This window comes from Zootoca vivipara, chromosome 10 (assembly GCF_963506605.1).
Source record: "Zootoca vivipara chromosome 10, rZooViv1.1, whole genome shotgun sequence".
NCBI classification, from domain to species: domain Eukaryota; kingdom Metazoa; phylum Chordata; class Lepidosauria; order Squamata; family Lacertidae; genus Zootoca; species Zootoca vivipara.
Genome location: NC_083285.1, coordinates 60,742,507 through 60,767,875, shown reverse-complemented (window position 1 = coordinate 60,767,875; position 25,369 = coordinate 60,742,507). Strand labels below are relative to the sequence as shown.

Sequence of the window (25,369 nt, the reverse complement as noted above, 5' to 3'; positions counted from 1 at the left end):
GCTCACAGGGATTCTCAGGCTCTCTCGCCATGCCAGCCCTATTCCATCTACTGCACAGAAAGCCTCCTTCCCCAGGTCCCAGGACAGCAGGCGAAATCCAGCAATGAGCCAGTGGAAGGCAGATCCAATTAACTCCATAGGTCTCTCAGTAGGTCTTGTTGAATCTACTGGAATTGTGATTTAGCTGGCTATTTTTGGGGGGTGGGGGAGTGGGGTTTCTTCCAGGTTTGCCAAGGTGTGATTTTGGAAGGTGTATCCAGGCCACAAGGTTGGTTAGCTATACAAGCATTTTCTGAAAGCGTCACTTTGTTATGATTCCAAATAATTGTTGAACTAGTTAAGGAGGAGGACTGAGGATGGAGGAATGCAATATGATATGCTCTACAATGGCACCAAGGATTTGTGAATTGGCACCATCATGTGCTGGCGGTTGCATTAATCACAGACTACAAGAAGCAACAGTCACCTGCTGCCTGGGGCCAACGGCTTTCAAAAAGGCCCTTAAACTGCCCGAGTGATGTGCACCACAAAGGTACCTTTATCATGAAGGAGACTCTTATTTTAACAACTGTTGATCAGTGACTTTGGTATTCCAGGACGGAGGTCCACAAAACCCCTTAATAAATTGGTTACTTAAACTTAGGTTGTCCTGCCTCCCTATGATATCACAGCAGCTAAGCCAGGGGTGGGGATTGGGAACCTCTGGTGTGTGACGCAATCTTGGCCCGACGGGGGTTCCAGTTTGGCCTGTGATGCCCTTTTCTCAAAGCCACACCACTTGTCCATCAGGCTGACATCACTCTGTAATGTCAGCTGATGAGCAGGGGGTGTAGGGTTCAACTCTACCATGGCTGTGCAGTTCCCCAAAGCACACAGGCACGGGCAGCCAATACACCAGGATCTAACCCCTGCTGTTGAGTTGGGCTTAAATCCAGCGGGATTTGATGCAACCCCCTGCTAAAATGAAGATAAGATATCTTTATTTCAGTAACTTCTTGCTGCCTGCGAGGTGCTCCGAAGTCCCGATTTCAAAATGTGAAATCAATTGTGGCGTCAGGTGATTGACATTGGGGTGGGGGGTGGGAATTGGTTTGCTTTCGCATTCGTTCTATTATGTATTTGGTTTTCTCATTTTGTATTTTTCTGTTGTGAACTGTCCTGGGATCTTTGGATGAAGGGCAGGATACAAATTTAATTATTATAATAATGGGAACTGTGTGCCTGAAATTTTATTTATTATTTACTCATCATCATCATCATCATCATGACTTCTATCCCACCATTCTTCCAAGGAGCTTTAAAGGCAGCATGGATTGTTCTCCCACTCCATTTTATCTTCACAACAGCCCTATGAGGTAGGATAGGCTGAAGGATGGTGACTGGCCCAAGGTCATGTGGGGGGGGGGAATTCTCCCACGTCCTGGTCTGATGCTCTAACCCAGGCATCCCCAAACTTCAGCCCTCCAGATGGTTTGGACTACAATTTCCATCATCCCTAATCACTGGTCCTGTTAGCTAGGGATCATGGGAGTTGTAGGCCAAAACATCTGGAGGGCCGCAGTTTGGGGATGCCTGCTCTAACCACTACAAATATATATAAAGTCTTCTGGTAGTTGGTTAGCACAATGCATTCTGGACTTGTCCTGTGGCATTTTGTTGTAACCCAACCCTTAATCAGGATGATGAAGGGCAGTTTTATAAACCAAAAGAAGGAACGGGGGAAATAAGTAAATAAGTAGCTAGCTTATCTAATTCAGCCCCAGCATCTAGTAGTCAAAAGCACATGGCCTCTAAGACAGATGCCTCATCCGCAGCTCTCATGGCCTTTGCTGGGTCTGAAGTCTGGGTCCTAGGGCATGGTCTGAAGTCATATGATGTAGCCCCCTTGCTGAAGTTAAGTGGGTTTGTGCCTGGTCTGTATATGGCTGGAAGACCCAGTGTTTCTATGGAAGACTGCCTTGGAATCCTGCACATGCAAACTTGAGTCCCGTCAGTGAAGCAAAGGAGACTATAAATGTATTGTGGCAAACAGCCATCAACAAACCTATCCTGCTTAATGTACAGCTGCATGCTCACCACATTTATACCATAGGATCCACCCCCCCCCAAAAAAATAATCTCAGGAACCGACAAACAGAACTACAATTCCGAGGACTACTAACAAACTCCAGTTCCCAGGATTCTTGAGGGGAAGGTTGCATGCTTTATAAAGGTGCGGAGTGATCCTTAGCTCCTTAGAAAACAACGGCCTTCACCTCACCTTGCAGCAGCGAATCCTGTAAATCAGCAACGCATCATGTGAAGCAGTGCTTCCTTTTGCACCTCCTAAGAAAACTACCATGAAAGGCTCTGAGGACTAGCATTCTGAGTGGGTGCGAAGCATCCCTCTCTGTCCCCTCTGCTTTACCAGCAAGCCACAGTTCCTTTAAACCAGGGGAGTGGGTGTGGGGAGGACACTTTTGAAGCCCGCCCTCACCCAGGTGAAAAGAAAGCCACTTCCAGATGTAGATTTGTAAATGAAAAGGGTGTGTGGGGTGTGTGTGTGCCAGACAAAAAAAAGGCGGGGTGCAAAAGAGAAAGAGGGGGAAACCACATTGTGTGTGTTTTGCGGGGTTGGAATGGAGGAGAGAAAACTGCTTTCCATATTTATTTAACCTTTGCCTCCTCCGTCATTGTAGCCGGACTTACCTGCAGTTGGAGAGGACCTAAGCCGGGGGTTGCCGCGGCAGCAGCTGCCATGGTTGTTGGGATCAGCTGAACAGGGTAAGGGTCACCTAAGTAAGAGAATAATAGAGGCGTCAGCACCTTTTATCCACTCTCCACCTGCAAATTAAACTCCTGCATTCACTCTTTCCAAAAGCCTCCTTTTGTGCGCCTCGCAGAGGCCTAATGAAAAGCTCCATTGTGAGGCCTTTTACTAACACTCTTCACAATTCTGGCTGAGAGAGGAATGTGAATAAAAGGCACAGGCAATTAAGGCGGAAACCTCATCCTTTTTCATGATGTATTTAGGGAAATGGGGAGGGGGGAGGGGAGTGCACACTGATCAGAGAGAGAGAGAGAGAATATCTACAAAGGAGAGAAAAGGAGAAAAAGAAAACAGCACAACCTTGATAAGATCGCCATGCTGGATTTGGGGGGGGGGTGCAAACCTACAGGCTGATCCAAAGTTGGAATTTAGCCAAACAGAGGAAAGCTAGTAGGACCGACACTTTAGCACACACAGTGTTTGGGAGATGGAAACGGAGACACACTTGCGTAACTGGAACACTATGCTCACACCAAAGATCGTTACCTAAGTCCACCCCTTACATTTGTGTTTCAAAACCGATTTTCATTTAATAATCTGTCCTGAACTGGCTGTTGGAAAAAAAAATGTGATGGGAAAGCCCTTGTACCATTTATGTTCAGGTTATTGTTGCTGCTGTTTTTAACTTTCAGAATGTTTAATTTCACTCTGGGTGCAAGTGCCACCTTGACCAGATATTTAGATTGGTCCTTGAACAGCTGACAGGGCCTTTTCAGTAGTGGCACCGCTCATCCCACAAATGAATTGCTGGTAGTGATTAATAGGGTCCCAAGAGCTCAGCTCATTTAGACAGATGGCTGGTGAAGACTATGTTTTTAGGCTAGCTACTTTTTCCTCTGCTGCCTTCTGGAAGAAGTGTGTTAATAACAACTCATTGCTCTGATTTTTTTAAAAACAACAACAACAACAACAACACCCAAAACTTTTTTCTCAGTGGAAACTTGATTATAGGTGGCACCTTAATTATTTCACATTCGTCATGGCAAAGAACCCTTAGTGAATGGCCCTGAAGCCCTCAGAAACAGTTATCACAAACCAGAGGCTGTGAACTTCCTGTTGACAAGTCTTTCGAGCTTTATTTTGATAAGACCTCTTACACCACTTCAGCAACTGGGAACTGTAGTTTATTAAGGGTAATGAGACTCCCGTCACAGAGCTACAATTCCCAGAGTTCCCTGGGACGAGGGGCTTATTGTTAAAGCACAGGAAATATTCACAACAAATGCTCTTCTGTTTCTGCAATCTAACTTTGAATATATCTACAAAAGCAGGCCTTCATAAGAAACAAATGCCTTGATAACCCTTTCCATTTTTGTGCAGAAAACAAAGGGCCGAATTGTTAACATCTAGCCTTTGCAGTTAACACAGATGTGCTGTGCCTTATATATTCCTGGCCTTTCTAAATGACAAAATGTTTTAAAAGCTTTCCACCCCATTAATAAAGATCATTGGAGCATTTGTGCATGGCCCAATGATGTGCTAACAGAAATTATTAGCCCAGGAAAGTCTTTGGAAACAAGACTTACAACGGTACACATTCATTAGGAAAGCACAATGCGAGGTCATGGTACATTTGATTCAACGGGCACAATAAGCTTTCCTTTCTGAATGCTGTTTCTTTTCTAGCTAATAGAAGGGAAGTACATTTAAGATAAATTGCAAAGGGCCACATCACAACAACACACTTCATTGTTGCTAGTTATCAGTGTAAGACCCAATGTGCACTTTGTATTTAAAGCAGCACCGCACCATTTTAAAAACTCTTGGCTTTCCTCAAAGAATCCCGGGGAGTGTAGTTTGTTAAGGGTACTGAAAGTTGTCAAGAGACCTCTATGCCCCTCACAAAGTTACAGGATCTGCATCAACAGATGGCTAGTGTCCAGATCAAAGGAAGTAATAGTACCACTCTATTCTGCCTTGGTCAGACCACACCTGGAATACTGTGTCCAGTTCTGGGCACCACAATTTAGGAATGTTGTTGAGAAGCTGGAAGGTGTGCAGAGGAGGGCAACCAAGATGATCAAGGATGTGGAAACTAAGACTTATGAAGAATGGTTGAGGAAACTGTGTATGCTTAGCCTGGAAAAGGAGACTGAGAGGAGATATAATAGCTATCTCCAAATAGCTAAAGGGCTGGCGCAAGCTTGTTTTTTCTTCTTCCAATGGCTTCACGTTGCAAGAAAGGCGATTCCAAATAAACATCAGGAAGAACCTTTTGACAATAAGAGCTGTTCTGACAGTGGAATGGACTGCCTCTGTAGGTTTGCAAGCAGAGGTTGGATGGCCATCTGTCATGGATGCTTTATTTGAGATTTGCAGGGGGTTGGACTAGATGACCCTCAGGACCCCTTCCAATGCTACGATTCTACATTTCTGCGATTCATTGCTCTGCCTACTTTTGACCTGTCTGCCATGAGCACTTGTCCCTCAGGAGGCCACCTAGAAAAGAATGTGGTCCCTTGGGATGAAAAGGGTTCCCTTCCTCTGACATAAACCCACCATATCTTACTTAGCTCTGATATTTTTGTCAGCTGCACACACACAAAAGTCTAAATCTATATTTTTGTCTTCATCTTCTCCCCCGGAGGGCTTGGCAATTGTTAACAACCTGGACATCATCTGACAGCACTTAAATGAAAATTAGCCAGCAGCCTTTTGCAAGCCATGCCTGCGGACCTTGTGTACATGAGACTTAATTATACGGCCCACATGATACCCCATTAAACAATGAAACATGTGATGAACTAAAAAACAGAGATACATCAGCAAATCTGCCTGGGGAAGTTTATGGTATTTAAATCCTAAACATTAATTTTATTGTCCTGTATGAGAAACCAATTAACTATGAGTTTCATATTTTTTTTTATTGGATGTAGGGGATATTGTTCAGAAAACCATCAAATGGTGAATTCAGCATATTTTAATTTTATTAGGCTTGGCTTGTCCACTCTCGTATCCAGTTGCGCCAAGTTGAAATAGTAATTAGATATTTCATCAATAACTGTTTTTGGGCTTTTCTGCAAATTTGATATATAGATATATATTTTTTAAAAGTTTCCATTCAAAGGGAGCTGATATGTAAGAAATACACAATGCATCTATTGTCTAGCCATTCCCCACCCAAAACAAGGATGAAAGAGGGATGAAAGCACATCAACCCCAAAGTTGAGGCAGATGACATCTGACTCAACAGCTAATGGGCAGCAAATGTACATTTCTCCCATTGAAAAAAGGGGGAGGGACTTAAAATGCTTTACTTCTGCTGAATCATACTCAAACCCCCACAAGGATTAAAAGTAGCAGCAAATATTCTCCAAAAGGGAGGGAGATGGAAATTCCAGCAGATTCTAGCCTGAGAAGATTTCCATTCACCTCTATTCTGCCAGCATAGGTAGGTATAATTAATCTAGGATTGTATGTGCCATCTGTGCTCAAATTTCAGCAAAGTCAAGAAGAGTGGCATTTGGGGGGGAGTTTTGGCCAACATCCAGCAAAGAAGGGCTCAGAAATTAATCTCTCCCATTCTGAGAAAAATAAGGGACTCCTAGATGAGCCCAAACCCTCCTGGAGTCCAGGCTTTGCCCAAAAGAGTGAATGTATCACCCAAAAAGGATAGTTATTTGCATAAAAGTTGCATATGCTAATTTGTATGTAAAGAGTAGCCTTTCCCAACAGGTGTTTTGGACTGCAGTTCCCATCAAGTAGGACTAAGCGTCAAAATTCTACTGCAGTAGTTTGAACATAAAAACTATGTAACTCTTCTGAATCTCATCCCTTACGAATCTCATCCCTCACTTCGGAACAGATCAAGGCCTGGTTGGCATCCGTCTTGAGAGACAATGGAAAGCACCTCTGGGGGTGAAGTCAAACCACTGTGTTAGCAGCACCAAAGTGACCTCCCTGAAGTGGAAACCTGGGCAGTATGTATGGAGGTCTTGGGCTGCCCTGACAACAAGACCCCCCTGCTCAGCCTTGTTGATGTGGTCCAAAAGAAAGCAGAGCAATACGTTTGGCACCAGCTTGGCTGCAGGAGTTGATGTAAGGAGGTGTACAAGACACCTTTCAGCTGCCTCAGGGACTCCACTCTCGAATTATGTAGGGTTTACTCCTTAGCCTTTTCTCCCAAAGATGTCCTGCAAGGCAGGCAGCAGAGGTTAAGGACCAGAGTTTTCCTTCTCCTAGAAGGGCCACCTTCCCTGGTTGATGAGAACCATCTGCCCCTCACCAAGGCCTAGATCCTCAAGAATTATGCATGGCGACAGGCATGGGACAGTACATCCAAAACTCCCTTAGATTGCCACATGTCATGGATAAATTTGGCAAATGTGACTTTATTGATGAAGAAGGTCTTTCAAGAACATCTCCCTGGCATGCAGCTATTACAGGCATCCCTCAGGCCTAGGCAAAACCTGGTTCAGTTTTCTTTTTCATTTCCATGGTGACCAAAAAGGTGTGATGTCATGTCAGTCTCATGGATGTGATGTGCTACACAGCTGCCATGCTGTTAATATACTAGCAGTTGAAAAGCAAACACACATACACAGTGCCGCACTGTGCTAAACATGGAATTAATTGAATCTGCCAGATATGTTTAATGGGATGCAGTCTTGACCTTTTGCAGGCCTACAAATATAAATAGCAATATTCAACATTCAACAGCTTTAAGTTACATGTTCGGCAACGTGAATCACTGCATCTGCCATAGGAGGAAGAACAGCTATAGGAACACTCGGTATCCATGCTATGGGGCACTGCAGTGCTTGGATGAGCTTAATATCCCTGATTTTCCAGTGTGGAGAAAGGGAGAACTCTTCACTGTGGTCCATATGTGTCCATGAATAGCCACAGCCTAGATAAGCGATTCGGTAGGCTGGGGTCAAACTGACCCAAACGACACTGATAGCGTTGTTGCATATGGTGAATGCAGAAGTTGGTTTACTTTTACACAATTGTGACTTTGGTGTCATTGCAGATACATTGTAAGCTAGTGGTCTGCGTGGAGAATTTCTCCACTCCCTGGTTCTCTCAGATTTCTAACCAACTCTGAAAATGTGGTAGAATTCTCCTCAACACTTGACAAGGAAATATGTACGGCTGGCTTATCAAATGGTTACATATCCTTCATGGAAAATTACCACTTGCTAAACAGCTGCCTGTGTGCATTCTCAGTAAACACTGTGGGAGCTGTTTATGAATTTCTGGCTGATAAACTGCATCAAAACTCAGCGTTGCACCAGGAACTAGCCCGAGTGAAATGTTTTGCACATTTGGCAATGCCGGAAAAAAAGGCCTCACCTTCTCATCCCTCCTTGTATAACCGCTCAATTATTCCTGTGCACTGCCCTCACTTGCTTGATTGACTATGTAGCGTTGTGGTATCATTCTGTTAACTGTGTGATCCCTGATTGGGTGTGATTGGCTACGTAACTAATCCAGCAAGCAGGAAGCAACAGCCAAGAAAGAAAATAGCAACAGCCAGGGAATACAGTGGTGCCTCGCTAGACGAATTTAATTCGTTCCACAGGTCTTTTCTTATAACGAAAAATTCGTCTAGCGAATCCCAAAGGAATGCATTGAATTTTTTTATTATTTTTTTTGCCCATAGGAACGCATTAATTGAATTTCAATGCATTCCTATGGGAAACCGCAATTCGCTAGACAAATTTTTCATAAAATGAATTCATCTAGCGAGGCAACCTCCACTAGAAAAAAACCTTTCGTTAAGCGGAAATTTCGTTAAGCAGGGCATTCGTTAAGCGAGGGAATTGAGCAGGGTATGGTTTGAAGGCATCTGACATGCATTCCACCCTGGGTGCCATGAAGGAAGAAAGATGGGATATAAATGTAAGAAAATAAATAAGTAAAACACTCTTCACACAATGTGAGTGACTTTTGTTTAAAAGCTCAATCCCCGTTTCACTGACAAAGTGTAAGTTTTTACACACATAGACACCGCCCCCCCCAAAAGATAAATAACCCAGCCTGGGGAATATTCATTGCAACTTGGTGTTGTTTTAATTGTGTCCCTAGGTGAAGGCTTATACTACCCTCCAGTTCTACCTATTTATTTTTTGGAAGTTCAAGGGGGGGGATTCAACCTTGAAGATTAACACTTTGGAAAAGACTTATCACCGGCACAGTCCTTTCTTTTATTTTATTTTTGCCTTGGAAATGAATTTCAACTGCTCCTTTAGCGAATACTGTGCTAACAAAAAGAAAACAATTGATGGATTCATGAGTTAGTCAATGATACACTGATGCGGACATAATAAAGCCAAACAGAAGGACCAAAGATAGAAGCTCCCAGAACAAGAGGGCTTCAGATAGCTAGATAGGAAACTGATGTCAGAAGAGTTAGATAAGCGGAAATGAATGAAACCAGTTTTTATGAAATCCAACGATGAAGATAAATCTCTTTGCTGAAATGAAGACTTTTCAGAGCTCTCCCCTTTCCCCCTCGTTCTAAAAAAATAAAACAGCCAGTGCCATGATGGCAGGAGCACACAAGTTTCTATATAAAATTGTCCAAATGCGTGCATATGCACACCCAAACACATGCCATTGAAAGCAAAAGCCTTCAAGGATTAATCTGCTGCATTTTTCCCCCCAACCTTAGACTGTTATAAAGATACTCATGCTTTGTGTTAGCCCATAAATTGAGAGGCATATGCTACCCTTGATCTATGCACAGAACTCCTGTTGAGATTAATGGGACTTGCATGTTGTTTGGAAGTTGCTTGCAAAAAGGGCAAATTAAACCTCTTCATTAAATAGGGAACAGGCTGTTTTAGAAGGAAATCTTATTTCCCCTACAACAGTGTTAAGTCTCTCTCTCCCCCCCCCCAATCCCTCTTCTTCCTTCGGGGGGGGGGGTTGGAGTGGAAAAGAGGCACTGAAAACAATGGCAGCTTTAGGCAATAAGAGACGTATGTTTCAAAGGTATCTGATCTGTTTGTTTGGGTTTTATGCTCTCAAATGTCACTATCAAGAAAATTTCAGGTGATTTTTAAAAATTATAGATATATATAGATATAGATATAGATATATGGGGAAGGAGTTTCATTTTTAAAAAAGCTGTATCTACAAATCCTTCTTCCTACCTGCAATGAAGGTGAAGAGAGTTTTTTCTCATAGAAGCCAAGTACAGGGCTGGGGTAGAAATGCAGTTTGGTTCTCCTTTAAAGGCACATTAGGACTCTCCATAACAATATGTGAACCGAAACCAAAGCTGCCCCTTTCTTATTTGCACTTATTGTAATTTTGTGATGCAGTTCTCCAGCCAAAACGTTTCTACAAAGATGTACATATCAGGGCAAAGTGTGCACTGATCAGTGACCACATTTAATCAATAATAGTTTTTTTATTGCATTGTAACATATAATTTATTTTTTGTGTATAATTCTTACGTATATTTCATGGCCATACGTTTCTGCTGACTACAACCTCTATTTGGTTTCTTATTAATAGATTTGAATCTGTTTGTGGAAATAAGATAAAAATGCACTAAATTAGGGGAAATTGTATTATCAGATCAGGGGAGGCTCCAAACCAGCTTAATTGATCATCCCTAAAGATGCAGAGCAGATGTTGATTCTTAAGAAGACAGAGCTTCTCTAGCGTACCAGGTATTGTGAACCAGGAAATCCCTGGATCAAGTCTCACTCTCACACAAATCGGTGGACTCAGATAAGCCACTCACTCACCTTCAGTGATCTTAGCTCATGAGACAATTTCAGGGTTGTGGGTTGTTCAAGCACCATATTGGACAAAAGATTCCTGCACTGCAGGGGGTTGGACTAAGATGACCCTTGTGCTCCCCTCCAACTTCATGATTCCATCCCCATTTACTCCCTCTAATAGCAAACCAAGCTCAGGAGAACCTGAAATTTTGCAGAAATACGGAAGTGCCTTTATAGGGAGGGAAATGAAGAGGCAAAAAAAGGCAGGTGGGTGAGAAGTAACCGTGCATGGTGGCCAATGGTATGTTGAGTTTGTGGGACAGGGACCTGTGTGTTAAAAAGCAATGGAGTATCCTGGAAAGGGGCATAACTTACTGAACCTGGCATGAATTTGGAATGTTTTGCACTGAACCGGAGACCTGTGCAACAGCAATCTGTGCAGCAGTCCTGTAAGATAGGCTGCTATTCAAACTGAAGACACCTTTGTCTTGCACCAATGCTCATTTAAGGCAGGTCTACATCTTCTGGCCCACCCACCACCTCATTTGAGGTCCCATTTGCAAAGAAGCTTTGTATACATAGCTTCATCTCAACATGCATAGGCTTTGAGCACACACCTGGGGAGAAAATGGAGGGTACAGATCATGTACCAGCAGAGTCTGAGTTTGTTTGGGTGTCTGTGCAGACATGGAGGCTGAGGTGAGGTCCCCGAGTGAAATTCTGAACTGGCAATTGAGCCAGAAGCTTCCTGGTTCAGAAGACACATTTTTGGCCAGCATGCTACAGCATCTCTTGCTCAGCCTCATTAAAACGCTAATCCTCTGCTTGTACCCCAGCAGGGGCGGGGTTAACTAGACTTACTGCAGCCTGCCTTGTAGCTGAAACCAGGAGGAAGGAGGAATCCCTGCTGTGCTGCTGCTGCTAGAGTTCGCTGGTCTGGAGGGAATACTGGAATCATTAATGGCGGCAGCTGACCTTGGACCTGCTGAACAGGAGAAGGAAAATCAAACCAGAAATCGGGGCTTCTCCTTAATGGTAAATTTGCAACAGGACAGTGGTGGCATTTGCAACTGAAAAGATTGGCCTACAATTAATCCAGTCCAGAAGAGAGCAGTCTATGCACTGAATATTTATTTTATTTTGCAAAATTTGTATACCACATAATAATAATAATAATAATAATAATAATAATAATAATAATAAACCTCTAAGCGGTTTATGAAGGACAAGCCAATGCCTACCTTCAAAATGCAGACGAAAACAAACATTAGAAACAAATCAACACTGCATTTTAAAACAGAAATAAAATCAGCCATCTTAATACAGTACATGTTGAAATTGCATGATTTTTTTAAAAAAATTAGCTGCTGGCAAAACCAATACAGTGATGGTGCCTGACAAGGAGTTGCAAAGAGTAGCCACTGGCACGGTGAAGTAGTGAATCCTTGCAAATGTGGAATAAACATTATGTGGCACTTGTAAATAATAATAATAATAATAATAATAATAATAATAATAATAATAATACAATAATTTTTTTATTGCTCTATATGTGCTAATTGGCTTACCAATACCAGGATGGCTGTGTAATAGAGACAACTTTCTGCATGTGAATGGGAACTATAAGGAAGGCAGGTAGCAGGGCCTGTACTTTTCTGCATTCCAGACCTCACTGCCCACTCCCTTTGAAGCTCTCAAACAGTCACAAGATCTGGTTCAGAGGCTCATTTGCAGAGCTACAGGGTCATATGAAATGATGACCCACCACAAATGCAGACTACCAGCCAGTTATGACACTGTTCCACCCCAACTTGGATGCCCCAGCTGGCAAAAAGTCTAGAGGTGGGGGAAGATCTGCTGTCTGGTTGCCTCTGAAATAAGAGACATGTTGCTTCCCCACATTTCCGAGTCGCTTGGAAATAAGCCACTGCCCCCATGAGCCATCGGACACCTCCCCACATCTCTGGCTGTGGCAACACTCAAGCAGAAAACCACTGCATGGAATTGAGGTCTCTCTCTCTCTCTCTCTCTCCCTTCTCCAGTGTCTGGTGTATTGCTATGAAGAAGACAGGACCTCCGCTGGCCTCTAGGAAATGTAGCTGGTTGTGTAGAATATCAATGACCAGGAGATCATGGGACTTATATCCCCAAATTAGTCTGAAGCATGCCTTTCAATTGGCATTAATGAAGGTCCACATTCAGGTGGAACTTATTTATTCGGAAATAAATAAGAAATAAATTCTCCGGAGGGGCAAACAATGTTTGTCCGTTGCAGCAAAAACAACAGAACGTCTTAAGGGCTATTACATTTATTACGGCATGATAAACCTTTTTGGAGTACTGTTCACTTCTTCAGATACATGAAATTTTATCCTGAGTTAGAGGTACGCATGCAACACTAGCATCACAAAGATCTGTATGCGGTGCCTTCCTGAAACGAAATCTCTCTCTCTCTCTCTCTCTCTCTCTCTCTCTCTCTCTCTCACACACACACACACACACACACACACACACACACACACACACACACAAATGTAGGATTGGGCAAATCTGACAATAACAGTTTCTATTAGTTTTCCATTTTCCCCATCTTAAAAGTAATTCTCCAGATTTCCACATTACTTTGTGATTTAATAAAAAAGTCTTCATGAAAATTCACCTGCCTCTTAGTGCAAATTTCAGCTAATATAGACATTTTGTTGCCTAACATACACATTTTGGAAATGCAGTTTCCTCTAATATAATGCATTTTGCATGTTATTTGCACTAACTTATGCTTTTTACGCCACTAGAATGTGCATTGTTGTAGCATTATGAGTCTGAAGAACAGTCTTGCAAAATTTGGAGAAGGGCAAATTTTGAACCACGGTTGCATTTTCATGCATGCTATTGTTCCAAAAAGTACAAACCAGGCCCACCTTTAAATGTGAACTGAACCAAATTTCTCCCCCATCCCTAATCTTACATTATCTAAGTAAAAAAAAAAAGGTAAAGGACCCCTGACATTTAAGTCCACTCGCAGACGACTCTGGGGTTGCAGCACTCATCTCGCTTTACAGGCCAAGGGAGCCGGCGTTTGTCCACAGACAGTTTTTCCAGGTCATGTGGCCAGCATGACTAAACTGCTTCTGGTGCAGCAGAACACCGAAACCAGAGCAGCACACGGAAACGCTGTTTACCTTCCCGCCAGAGCGGTACCTATTTATCTACTTGCACTTTTTGGCGTGCTTTCGAACTGCCAGGTTGGCAGGAGCTGGGACTGAGCAACGGGAGCTCACCCCGTCGCGGGGATTCAAACTGCCGACCTTCTGATTGGCAAGCTCAAGGCTCAGTGGTTTAGACCATAGCGCCACCCGTGTCCCTATTATCTAAGTAGTGAACCTTTATTAAAGAGTTCAGCTGAGCATGCAAGTTCCCCCCCACCCGCCTTGAGAATGGCTGACGGCTCGCTTGCCCAAAAGGTTTTGGCATCTGGGGGGGGGGCATCATTAAACAATTCAAGAAGACCAATGAATCAGTGGCTTCTGGACCACCAAGGCACAATCTTACTACGATCACATGTGGAGTGACTCTACTGAAGCCCAAAGTCCCTCGCTCACCTGCCACAGCACTGCACAGTTATAAACACAACACTGACATGAAAGCAGTAGAGGCTGGTGGGGTGGCACAGACAGGGATGCAATGCTGAGCTGGCTCCCAGCACTGGGCATTACTGTCAGTTCCCGAGAGGGCAAAGAGGAACTCAGTGCAGTGCAGATTCCTCCTGCTGCTGCTGCACCAGCACCCTGCTGCCTTGCATCCCTCCCCTCTGCAACTAACAGTGACATTTTGCACTGGAAAGCCAAGGTCAGCAACGCCACCCGCCACCTCTCTGCTGGCTGCTGCTGCTGCTTGAAAAAACACCCTCATCACACAGGAAGATGGGGATAGCTTAGTTGGTAGAGCGTGAGACTCTTATTAATCTCAGGGTTGTGGGTTCGCGCCCCACGTCCGGCCAAAGATTCCTACTTTGCAGGGGGTTAAAATAGATGACCCTGGCGGTTCCTTCCACCTCCACAATTCTATGATTCAATTGCCATTTACTCCCTTCTAATAGTGAACTGAGAGGATGAGCACAGGTGAACCCAAAAAGTTTGCAGAAATACAGAAGTGCCTTTAGGGAAGGAAATGAAGAGGCAAAAATTAATGCAGCTGGAAGAGGCCTAACCGTCCTTGGTGGTCCAGTGGTATGATGAGTTTGTGGGACTGGGACCTGTGTGTTAGAAAGTAATGGAGTATCCTGGGAAAGGGCATGGCTGGCTGGTTGGCTGGCAACACTACAATTGTACATGTAAGCATTCTTTGGCACATAGAGCACACTTTGGGAAGCATCCTCAGGAAATTGGGGCAGTGACAATGTGCAACTACCACAGAACACTTGCTGGTCGCAGACTGCACTGCACTGCACTGGGCCTCACACAGAGAAGCGCCCTGTTCTGTTTCCCATGCACCAAGAAAGGAAGATTCTACCACTAATTCCCCAACTCAAGCGACTTCTCCTTCTCCACTTGTGCCCCTGTTGTTATTCTAATTCAGCTAACAAACAGCGCACACGCCCCGCAATTTATTTATTTATTTATTTTTTAACACCCTGGAATAACCCCACCCCTGCCTTGAATGGATATTTCATTTTTTTCTTTTTAAAAATCACAAAGAAACTCCATCCTCCTTTTAGAAACAAAAATGAACAGCCGAGTGGAATTTTCGCATTGCATTCTTCGGCAGAGAGCCATGGAACTTTTTTTTTTTAAAAAAAGGTTCCAACGATGAAAGTGACTTTGCCAAGCAAAGAAGCTTCAAAACAGAACTCAAAACACTAATAGAGAGACAGATGGTTCCACTGAAGGCTTTGCTGCCAAAAAAAAAAAAATCCACAAAAAAACACACACAAAAAACGGAGTGATGTTATTGAAGCCGACTGGAAAGTTCTCTGATGACTGCAAATATTCTTGTCCCATTTCAAGTGTTAACTCTGCCTCCAGGGCTAATATAAACTAAAGCAACACACACACACACACACACACACACACACACACCCAGACACAATCTCACGCACAGCCTCTGCCAAGCCCACAAGGTAGCACAAGTCTGCACTTGATTTCAAGTGACTACGCTAACAAATGCATTGTACTCATGTGTCCCTGTTTGGGAAGGAAGCCATTAGAAAAAACAAGGTTGTTTTTTTTAAATTAATAAATAAAGGCATCATCACATTTTCTCATACAAAATTTCCACCTCCTGGTACAAATGCAAAAAAATAAAATAAAAATGGGTGTTTGAAATAAATAAATTAATTAAAAAGCCTCCTGGCTTCAGATGGCAAAACTTAGCTGAGTAATGGAGGTAAAGGAAAGCAGAAAGGTGAGGATGGGTTGCGTAGAGACCGAAATAACTCAGTCAAAACAATGTAATTTTCGTTCCAAGCTGGAATGTAGGGCGAGGGAGAAAGAGAGTTTTAATACCTGTGCTCCATTTCCTTTCTAAAGTAAATAAGTGCCCAGGTAATTTTATTTTTATAAAAATATTACAGGAGGATGAAATGTGAACTGAATGCAGAAGCTGGCTGGTTTTGTCCTAAATGCTGTATTATTTTTTTTCACGGGGAGGAGGTAGGGCTTTCAGCAAAGGTTTGTTTACTTGTTGCTAGGTTACAGATGTGGAAAACGACAAACGCAAAAAAAACCTAGATCCCCCCCTTTTAGCTAAGACAACATATTTTTCAGACATGTTGATACAGAATTATGTATACACCCAATACCTTTTCTTCCCCCCTCACCTCTCAAACAGATCTACTGACTTGTGGACTGACTTGTGGATCCTAGATTTAAGAGTTTCTTTAGGACCACTAAGATCTTCCAGTCAGAGCTAGAGGCAAACATTGGCATATCTCTGGCCACTCCTTAAAAAGCCCAGCTTGGACCCAATGGTGTGGAACACTCACTGAAGAATTGGCAATACCCTATTTGGGGGGAAGGGGGTGAATAAGGTGGAGGAGAGGGTGGCTATCTTCCTGAATGAAACAGATTAGCTGGATCCACCTCAGTCTGGGTTGAGGCCTGGCTAGTGAATCAGCCTTGGTCACCCTGAAGGATGACCAGTATTGAGTAGGAGTGTGACCCTCTTACAATTTCGCAAACTCTTAGCGGCTCCTGGATCAACTGTGGGATGGGTAAAAGGTAAAGGTAAAGGGACCCCTGACCATTAGGTCCAGTCGTGACCGACTCTGGGGTTGTGCGCTCATCTCGCATTACTGGCCGAGGGAGCCGGCATATAGCTTCCAGGTCATGTGGCCAGCATGACAAAGCCGCTTCTGGCAAACCAGAGCAGCACATGGAAACGCCGTTTACCTTTCCGCTGTAGCGGTCCCTATTTATCTACTTGCATTTTGACGTGCTTTCGAACTGCTAGGTTGGCAGGAGCTGGGACCAAGCAATGGGAGCTCACCCCGTCACAGGGATTCGAACCGCCAACCTTCTGATCAGCAAGCCCTAGGCTCAGTGGTTTAACCCACAGCACCACCCGGGTCCCTTGTGGGATGGGTACTGAAGGCAAAAACTACACTTTCATTCCTACCTACATTGGTTCAGTCCAAAGAGCAGAATTGGTGGATAGTTACTCCCTGGTAACTATCTACCTGGTTCCACCAGGTGCTAAGAACCAAACAACCACCCACCCACTGGGAAGAGTCATCAGGTGTTTTGGACTGCAGTTCCATTGTTATGCCGATGACACACAGCTCTAATTCTCCATAACATTTGAATAGGGGGAGACAGTGGAAGCCCTGGACAACTGTCTTAATGCAGTGGTGGACTGGATGAGGCCCAATAAACTGAGTCTGAATCCTTCATGTGCATGCAAACTGCTGACCCCAGTTGACTCTCAAAACAAGAGACCTGCTAGATCAGGCCAATGGCTCACCTAGTGCAGCATCCTGTTCTCACAGTGGCCAACCAGATGCTTGTGGGAAGCCTGCAAACTGGGCATGAGCAAACCAGCACTCTGCTCACCTGCAACTGGTATCCAGAGGCATAATGCCTCCATCAGCGGAAGTACGGTAGCACACTGCAATTTTTGGATAAAATCCCCACAGAAGCCATTTGAGTTTCAGTCTTTGCCCATAGCGCCATGTGTTATTTCACCAGCCCCAGACTCATAACAGGTAATCCAGGGTCCATAAGAAGCAAACACAACAGACTCCCTCAAAAGCTGGTGGACTCTCCTTCCTTGGAGGTTTTTAAGTACAGGTTGGATGGCCATCTGTCATGGATGCTCTAGCTGAGATTCCTGCATTGCAGGGGGTAAGATTAGATGACCCTTGGAGATACCTTCCAACTCTACACTTCTATGATTCTATGACACACACAATAGAGCTAGAGTCGCAACCAGAATTAGTATTTCCTGCTTATTAGTGAACGCATGCAAAAACCATTGACCTAGACCTATTTGTCCCTCCCTAGTGGTTAAAAGTTGCAACAGACACAGGGGGACTCTTGGTGATGCCCCCCCCCCCCAGATGGAGAACAGGTCTCAGCAAATTCCCAATCATTCTAAACCCTAATGATGGAAAGGGTCTAGTGGTGGACGGTGCCCCTTGGGACTGGCGGAGTAGAAGGCTGATAGACCAACCTTGGGTGGAGCTAATGGAGCAGGATTCAATGATAGGGGAAGCCCACTATTTCTAGCTAAGTTCCCATCTTCCACTCTACTGACTTCTGCATGGGCAACACTGAGACTAAGGAGGAGGCAGCTGACACCCCCGAATGGGTTGCAAATAAGAAGGTGGAGGACAATGACCCATTTACCCTAATGGAGTAGCCTGCTGAAAGGGTGTTTCGCTCTAAAAGATGAACACGGCTCTGCCACACAGTTTAATATAACACAGAGATGGATAGGAGGAATTTGCTCCCAAATGTGTAGCTATTAATACTACGGAAGAATTCCTCTGAAACGTTTCTTCGGAAGTGGAGGTGGGAGAAAAATCTGTGATCGTTTCATTAATAACTGATGTTCCTGCACAGCGTATGATGGAACATACAGCTTCCAGATGCTTGTTTAATGCAGCGACTGATAAGCTGCGGGCTTTGCGGAGCACCGTGGTGGTAAGAGAGTCAATGAAACATTTGTCAGGGAAAGGAAAACAGGTGTGAGATTGCTCGATGGTGGGCGCTTTCTGCTTTTCAACGGAGAATGTGCCGGATAATTTCCCGAGCTGCAAAGGCCGCTTAATGCTCTGTGGAACATTGTTTCGGTTCTTAAAGATGCCGGGAAGATTTCGGCATTGACGTGATAAATACATTATTTACAACGGGGGGCTGCTGAAAGATCAGGATGCTCATCCACATCTCTGGGGAGAAATAAAAATAATGCTTTTTTATGTTTAAAGCAGCACGCTGCCTTCTATTGCATTCCCAAATATGGGAATCCCTACTGGAACTGAAGGTTGGTTTAACCTCTTCCTATATAAGCAAGTGGCTTCCATTGAGTTCTATGTGGGGTTGTCTCTAAAAGCTTCCTGGAAACTTTAATACAAACGGCAGCTGCCAAGTTCCTCCATCGGACCAGCTACATCAGTAATGACCAAACATGGCCCTCCAGCTGTTTTGGGACTACAAGTCCCACCATCCCTGACCACTGGTCCTGTTAGCTAGGAATGATGGGAGTTGTAGTCCCGAAACAGTTGGAGGGCCAAGTTTGTCCATCACTGAGCCACATGGATTACTTCCCACAGTTCTTAAAACAAGTAAACTGGCTGCCAATCCTTTATGGAGAAGGTCCACAGCTCAGTGGTAGAACATATGATTTGCATTCGGAATATCTCAGGCTCAGCTCCTGGCATTAGGGCATGTCATTTTAGAGGGTGAAACTTAGTTTTTGCATATTTCTTAAGTGAGGGGTTTTTTAAAATATGTCTTTGGGCGTGAGGAATTCAAACCTAGATTTATTTTAGTGATTGGACAACTTTTAGCTTGGCAAGTCTACGTTTGATGGAGAAGCACATGAACTGCTTTAGGAAAACCAAAGAATTTTCATTCTACCTTCTGGAAATGTCAGGTAATGCTAAATAAACAAATAATATACAGTGTATATTATTTGGCAATCATTTTTTAGTGATTTCTATAACTATGAGGCATCTGTTTTTGAAAACTGAAGTCAGCAAGTTTGTGTGTTGTGTGTGCATGCAAGCGGTTAGCCTTGCCTAGGGCACAAAATAGCCGGGCACCAACATTGGCTCTATGAAGGAAACAGGGGTCTTGCAGCAGCTCTTAGCATCCTTAACTGACTACCCTTCCAAGGATTCCTTGGGAGAAGCAATGACTATTTAAGGTGGCATCATGTAGGTGGGGACTAACCAATTAAATAGGCACTCCTTGCGAAACCTAAATCTGGACTTAATGTATTTGTGTGCCAAGGCCCCGTGACCCACAGTTCCCTGGTGATTAATAAACACATGGGCACAAGTATTTTGGTTTATGGGTTCAAATAGGCCACAACTTTATTGGTTACAGATGTGAGGGGTTTGGCTTAGGCATTGGGTGAAGCCAGGCTATATCTGAACTCCTGCCCATCTGCAGGGAATCCATAAGGATAAGCCACCAATAGGGGGAGCCCTATGATTTACATCAAATAGGGACATCCCAAGCATTTCCCATTGGGGTTACGGCATGGCCCTAGCCCACGTCCTAGGCTCCACACCCCCGGATCCCTTTAACGGGATACCCTTAATGAGATCCGGCGAAAGGGCGAGAGAGGAGAGCCCCTCCAGCTGCGCCACGGTTAAATTTCCCACAGCCACGCTCCCTACTGGTGTTGATTGACCAGCAGGGCCTCACGGGGCATGGCCCCACCAAGTGCTGATGACTGGCCAGGATAGAACGAGGGGGGCATCTACTCCCCACCCCCACGCTGGATCACGGCAGGGGCCTGGATGCCTGGCCACAACACTGCCCACCGAAAAAGGTGAGCGGACTTCTTTTCCACAGAAAAGAAACACCCTCAAAATTAACCCACAAGTTTTGCATGGCAGTTCTTTTCCCCACCTGCACATCTGCTCATCAGACTTATTTCCTTTATATTGACAGCAGAGTCAACTCAGTGAATCAAACTTTACCCTGCAAATTATCATTTGGGCTCGCCTGCGGAGGCTGATGGATCCTGATAGATTCCATCAGGCCTTGCAGGACCCTGCTCCCCCTGGCGACTCATTAGATGACCTTGTCGAGGACTGGAATAACCAGTTGTCGGCGGACATCGATGAGATCACACCTAAGCGCCCTCTGTGACCCCGCCGAAACAGGGCCCCTTGGTTTACCGAGGAGCTCCGGAAAATGAAGCGGGACCTCAGACGGCTAGAGCGAGTATAGAATCATAGAGTTGGAAGAGACCACAAGGGCCATCCAGTCCAACCCCCTGCCAAGCAGGAAACAACATCAAAGCATTCTTGACATATACCTGTCAAGCCTCTGCTTAAAGACCTCCAAAGAAGGAGACTCCACCACACTCCTTGGTAGCAAATTCCACTGTCGAACAGCTCTTATCTGTCACGAAGTTCTTCCTAATGTTTATGTGGAATCTTCTTTCTTGTAGTTTGAATCCACTGCTCTGTGTCCGCTTCTCTGGAGCAGCAGAAAACAACCTTTCTCCCTCCTCTATATGGCATCCTTTTATATATTTGAACATGGCTATCATATCACCCCAGAGTATGGCGAAGGAGCTTCAAGAACATCTTATAGGATGCTTATAAAGCCTATGAGATGGCTATGAAAGCTGCTAAGAAATCTTACTTCGCAGCTTCCATTGCATCCGCTAGCTCTCGCCCAGCACAACTTTTTAGAATAATTAGGTCAATAACGTCCTTAGGGGGAAAACCAAATTTAAGCACAAATTCAATTCATAGCTGTGAGGCATTTGCGAGCTTTTTTGCAAGAAAGTTCTGTCGCTCCGCCTTGACCGCTCTGCCAATACAGTAATACAGTAATAGAACTGGAGCCCCCTTGACTGTCTTCGGGTCAAGTGTTGAACCATTTCAGTCGGATACTCCCTGCTTATGTGGATAGATTCCTTCAAGTTGGTAGGCCCACCACTTGCCCCCTTGATCTGTGCCCGTCTTGGCTGATTAGGGGTATAAATAAAATGTATTATTATTATTATTATTATTATTATTATTATTATTATTATTTCATGTTCATAGCTTTTTGCCTATCATTTATCTTTCAGCCAATTCCCCCCCTCCCTGCATTGTTTTAAGTAAATTCTTATTCTTTACTTTCCCATTTGCAGTCTATAACATTATAAGATCCTTTGGAAAGAATCCTAATATTCTTGTTCTGTTGCTGCATTATTATTATTATTATTATTATTATTATTATTATTATTAATGTTTTCCTTTTCTTCCAGTATCTTCTCCCCCCCCCCCGCATTTTCTTGACAAGTAGTTATAGCAGTGTTTGCTTTAATTAACGTGTAGGCGGGTGGGGAAGAACGAGAGGTTATCTAATAGTACGCAGTGGGCAGCAATTCAAAGTTAGCACTGTTTTTGCATGATGTATTGGCACAATCACAAAGAAAAGTCTAAGTCGAGTCATTTCTCTTTAAGTGATATCCATCCATCTATCAAGAAAAACACACTCAACTAACTTTATCTTGGAGGCAGAGCAGATTTTAATCTTTTATGAAACATCGACGCTTGAGTTCTGTAGTTGGGTTAGGAGCCAAAGAACCAGCTCCGTGTTTCCAAGTGGGATTTAGGTTTCTCAAAGAGCATACACCAGTATCACCATTGCAGCAAAGCAAACTACTTTCAAAGTCCAGGGTCTCTGGAAAGCAGGTTTTGGTATGGCACAGAAAGTCGATGTTCAAAGGAAGACATGCAAAAAAACACCACTGCCCAGGCACAGTCACACACATAAATCATTTGCTGTGCTGAGTGTAGTTCGCTAGATTCCTGCCTTGATCTCTTGTTGGGCTTCAAGGTTGCCATACACAGAAGATCTGCCACCCAAGGGCTGTTTCAACAAATCTCTGTGGTGACTGCCTCCGTATTGGAAATCCCTTCTCAGTTTCTGTCTATGCTGGCTGTTTAAACATCTTCAGACCTAGGATCTGCTTGTAATTCCAACCCACAACTTAGGATCATTTGCCTGAGAAGGTCCCAGACGGATCAATCCAAAAGTCTATTTCTTCCAGCAACCCATTTCTCATGGCAGGCAACCAAAGTTTGAGACCCATTGGTGGACCATAGGCCACATTTTAGAAACCCCTGCTCTGCAGTGACCTTTTCCACCCCAAAAGCCACATTCATGCATGAGCAATCTTCCAAGGGCCACATGGCAGTGGTCAGTGGGGCCAGATGCAAAAGTTGGATTGTATTTACGCAACCTAAGATTTAGTAGTGTTTTGCATGTGCAAAAGTTGGTGGAGCAATGGAAGTGACGCTCACCTTTGTACAGTAGGCTGTATTTCAGCCAGGCAAATGTCAGATAATAGCATGGTAAACCATGTTTTGCATAGCTTGTCACTCAAAGGGAAAGAAAATGTTGAAAACTTATCCCCTTTAAGACTGATGTCTTAAATCTAGCAATAGGGCCATCTAATTTAATTCCAACAAGACTGAATGCATGATTGGCATGCAACAACATCATTTTTCACAACTTTAGTTGTTACAACAGTTTAATACCATCCTTTCCTCAGGATGACACATTTTGTAATTATTTTTATATTGAGCATTATTGCTCCCATACGGTTTTTCTTTTAATTCAGTGTTAACTAGAATGGACAAACAGAAAGGAAACGCAGAAGCAGTGGCAACAATATCCTCTACTCGTGTGTGTGTGTGTGTGTGTGTGTGTGTGTGTGTGTGTAATGCATTAATTACTCCTGGTACTGGAAAGCCTCTAATTGCTACCCAGGGACTTCGTTCAGCTGTTCAGGCTTGCATCCGATTGCCACCTCTGCTAGGTTGACTGCTCTTTAAGAGTGCTTTGTTTCTATAAGAGCACTTAGTTTCATGGTCAACTGCTCGGTTTTAGAAAGCAAAAGAGAACAGTCAGAAGAGGAGGAGGAGGAAGGCTGCTGTCATAATGTTCACTCTCTGCCTCATGCTATCTGCGGCTTTACTCCGAAGGACCAGTTAAAACATGTGGCCAGGAAGGGAGGAAGGAGGAGGAAATGCAAGTGGGGTACCTGTGCATCTCCTTCTCCCCACTCTCTTCACCACCAGGTGACAGCCCCAGATCGGAGGTGCAAACTTGCTCCACAGCTTGGGGGGGGGCAGTGGTGCGCAGTGTGCTAGTGCTGTCATGTGCACAACAGGCATGAGTTACATCACACGCATGATGCCGTGTCACCACATCGGGAGCTGGGAGCACCTTTCGGAGCAGCAGCAGTAGTAGCAGCAGCAGGAACCAGCCATGGAAGGTGTGCTGCACTCGACTCCACCCTCTGATTATTTGGAACATTGGGGGCCCGGCTCCCAAAAAATTATTGGGGTGGGCAATGTAGCTTGGCCCCCACAAGATTGTGTCCCTGCCCTGAATTGTTGTAGCTTGACCCATTCTGAGCAAGGGCATTCCAGGACAGTCTCAACTGGATCTGACCGAATACAGCAATGGCCCAGATCAGCCCATTTTGGTTCAGTATCTGGCATTTGGCCAGACCTGGGGCAATACCCTACCAGGTACTGCTCCGGGTGAGAGGCTCTGCTAAGTTTATGGAGCTAATATGCCCTTATATGCCCTGAAAGGCTGCATATAAGTACTAGGAATGAATGGACTCCATACTATAGCCTGAGTCAATTGACTGTCTCTCAGCTTCATTGTCCTGCATATGGAATGTGCAGATAATCACTAACCTACCCAACAAGGTTGTTGTAAGGAATACAACTAGAACATGGTTGAGAAGGGGCTGCATACAAACACAACACAACACAACACATTTATATCTGCTCCATATTTGCAAGGAAAATGTTCTGTGGAACCGCTGTCCCATCAGATATATATAGGTGACTGGATCTCTTTTTAAAACAGAAGGCAGTCTTTTATAGTAGCAGAAAACTTCAAATGCAATTCATAACAGATACGAAATCTGCGGAAATCAGGTTATTGGGCACAACCCCCCCCCCACTGTTTTTCATGGCTGCCTTTAATTGCAAACTCAAAAATCGGGGACTGCCTCGAACCCTGTTTGGCCTATTATTCCTGGTTTCTCTTTTCTCCTCCTCCTCCTCCTCCTCCTCCTCCTCCTCCTCCTCCTCCTCCTCCTCCTCCTCCTCCTCCTCCTCCTCCTCCTCTAGTCCCTGCTGGCAATAGCAGCAGAACAAAAGCACAAAGGAAACAATTGACAAAGAGTTTGTTTGCTAGCCTTTTCCAAGCAGTGCTGGTGAAGGAAATAATCTTTGTTACAAGGAACATTATTATCCTTCTTAAAACAAAACAAAACAAAAACAAAACAAAAAAAAACCTTATTACCGGATGGTTTTTATTTTATTTTGGCAATCTTTTCAAACACTTGTATCCTGCATCTTCTTTCCAGTAGTTCGCTCTGAATTTGGCTCAGTCTAGAAATCGGGAGTGAATTCTCCTTTAGAACTCTGAGACAATATCTGATTGGTATGCAATGGAAGGGGTCTCTCTCTTACTCAAAAACCTGTAGCAGTATAACGCAAAAGCTCGGAAAATGCAGCATAATTAAAGTTAAGTCTCTTTTGATATTGATATTTTCTTCCAGAAACTGAAATAGTTCTTGGAACATACAGCCATTTTTCTTCTTCTTCCTCCTCCTCCAGATTGCCAGTCTTTAAATACATAGCTATTTCACTTCTAGCTCTATTTCTAAGCCGCTATAGGTA

At 44.1% G+C, this 25,369-nt stretch overlaps 1 protein-coding gene across 14 annotated transcripts in view; it reads right to left on the bottom strand.

Moving 5' to 3' along the window:
* Positions 1 to 25,369, bottom strand: part of SOX5 (SRY-box transcription factor 5) — a 729,285-nt gene that overhangs the window by 107,997 nt on the left and 595,919 nt on the right. For 12 of the 14 annotated variants that reach the window (XM_060279172.1, XM_035127886.2, XM_035127887.2 and 9 more), the window contains 2 exons: positions 11,350 to 11,473; positions 2,689 to 2,774 (listed from right to left, as the gene is read on the bottom strand). In XM_060279172.1, coding sequence (XP_060135155.1) covers positions 2,689 to 2,774; positions 11,350 to 11,473 — 210 coding nt within the window. The remainder of the gene's footprint in view (positions 1 to 2,688; positions 2,775 to 11,349; positions 11,474 to 25,369) is intronic. The other 2 variants (XM_060279176.1, XM_060279171.1) reach the window with 1 other exon arrangement.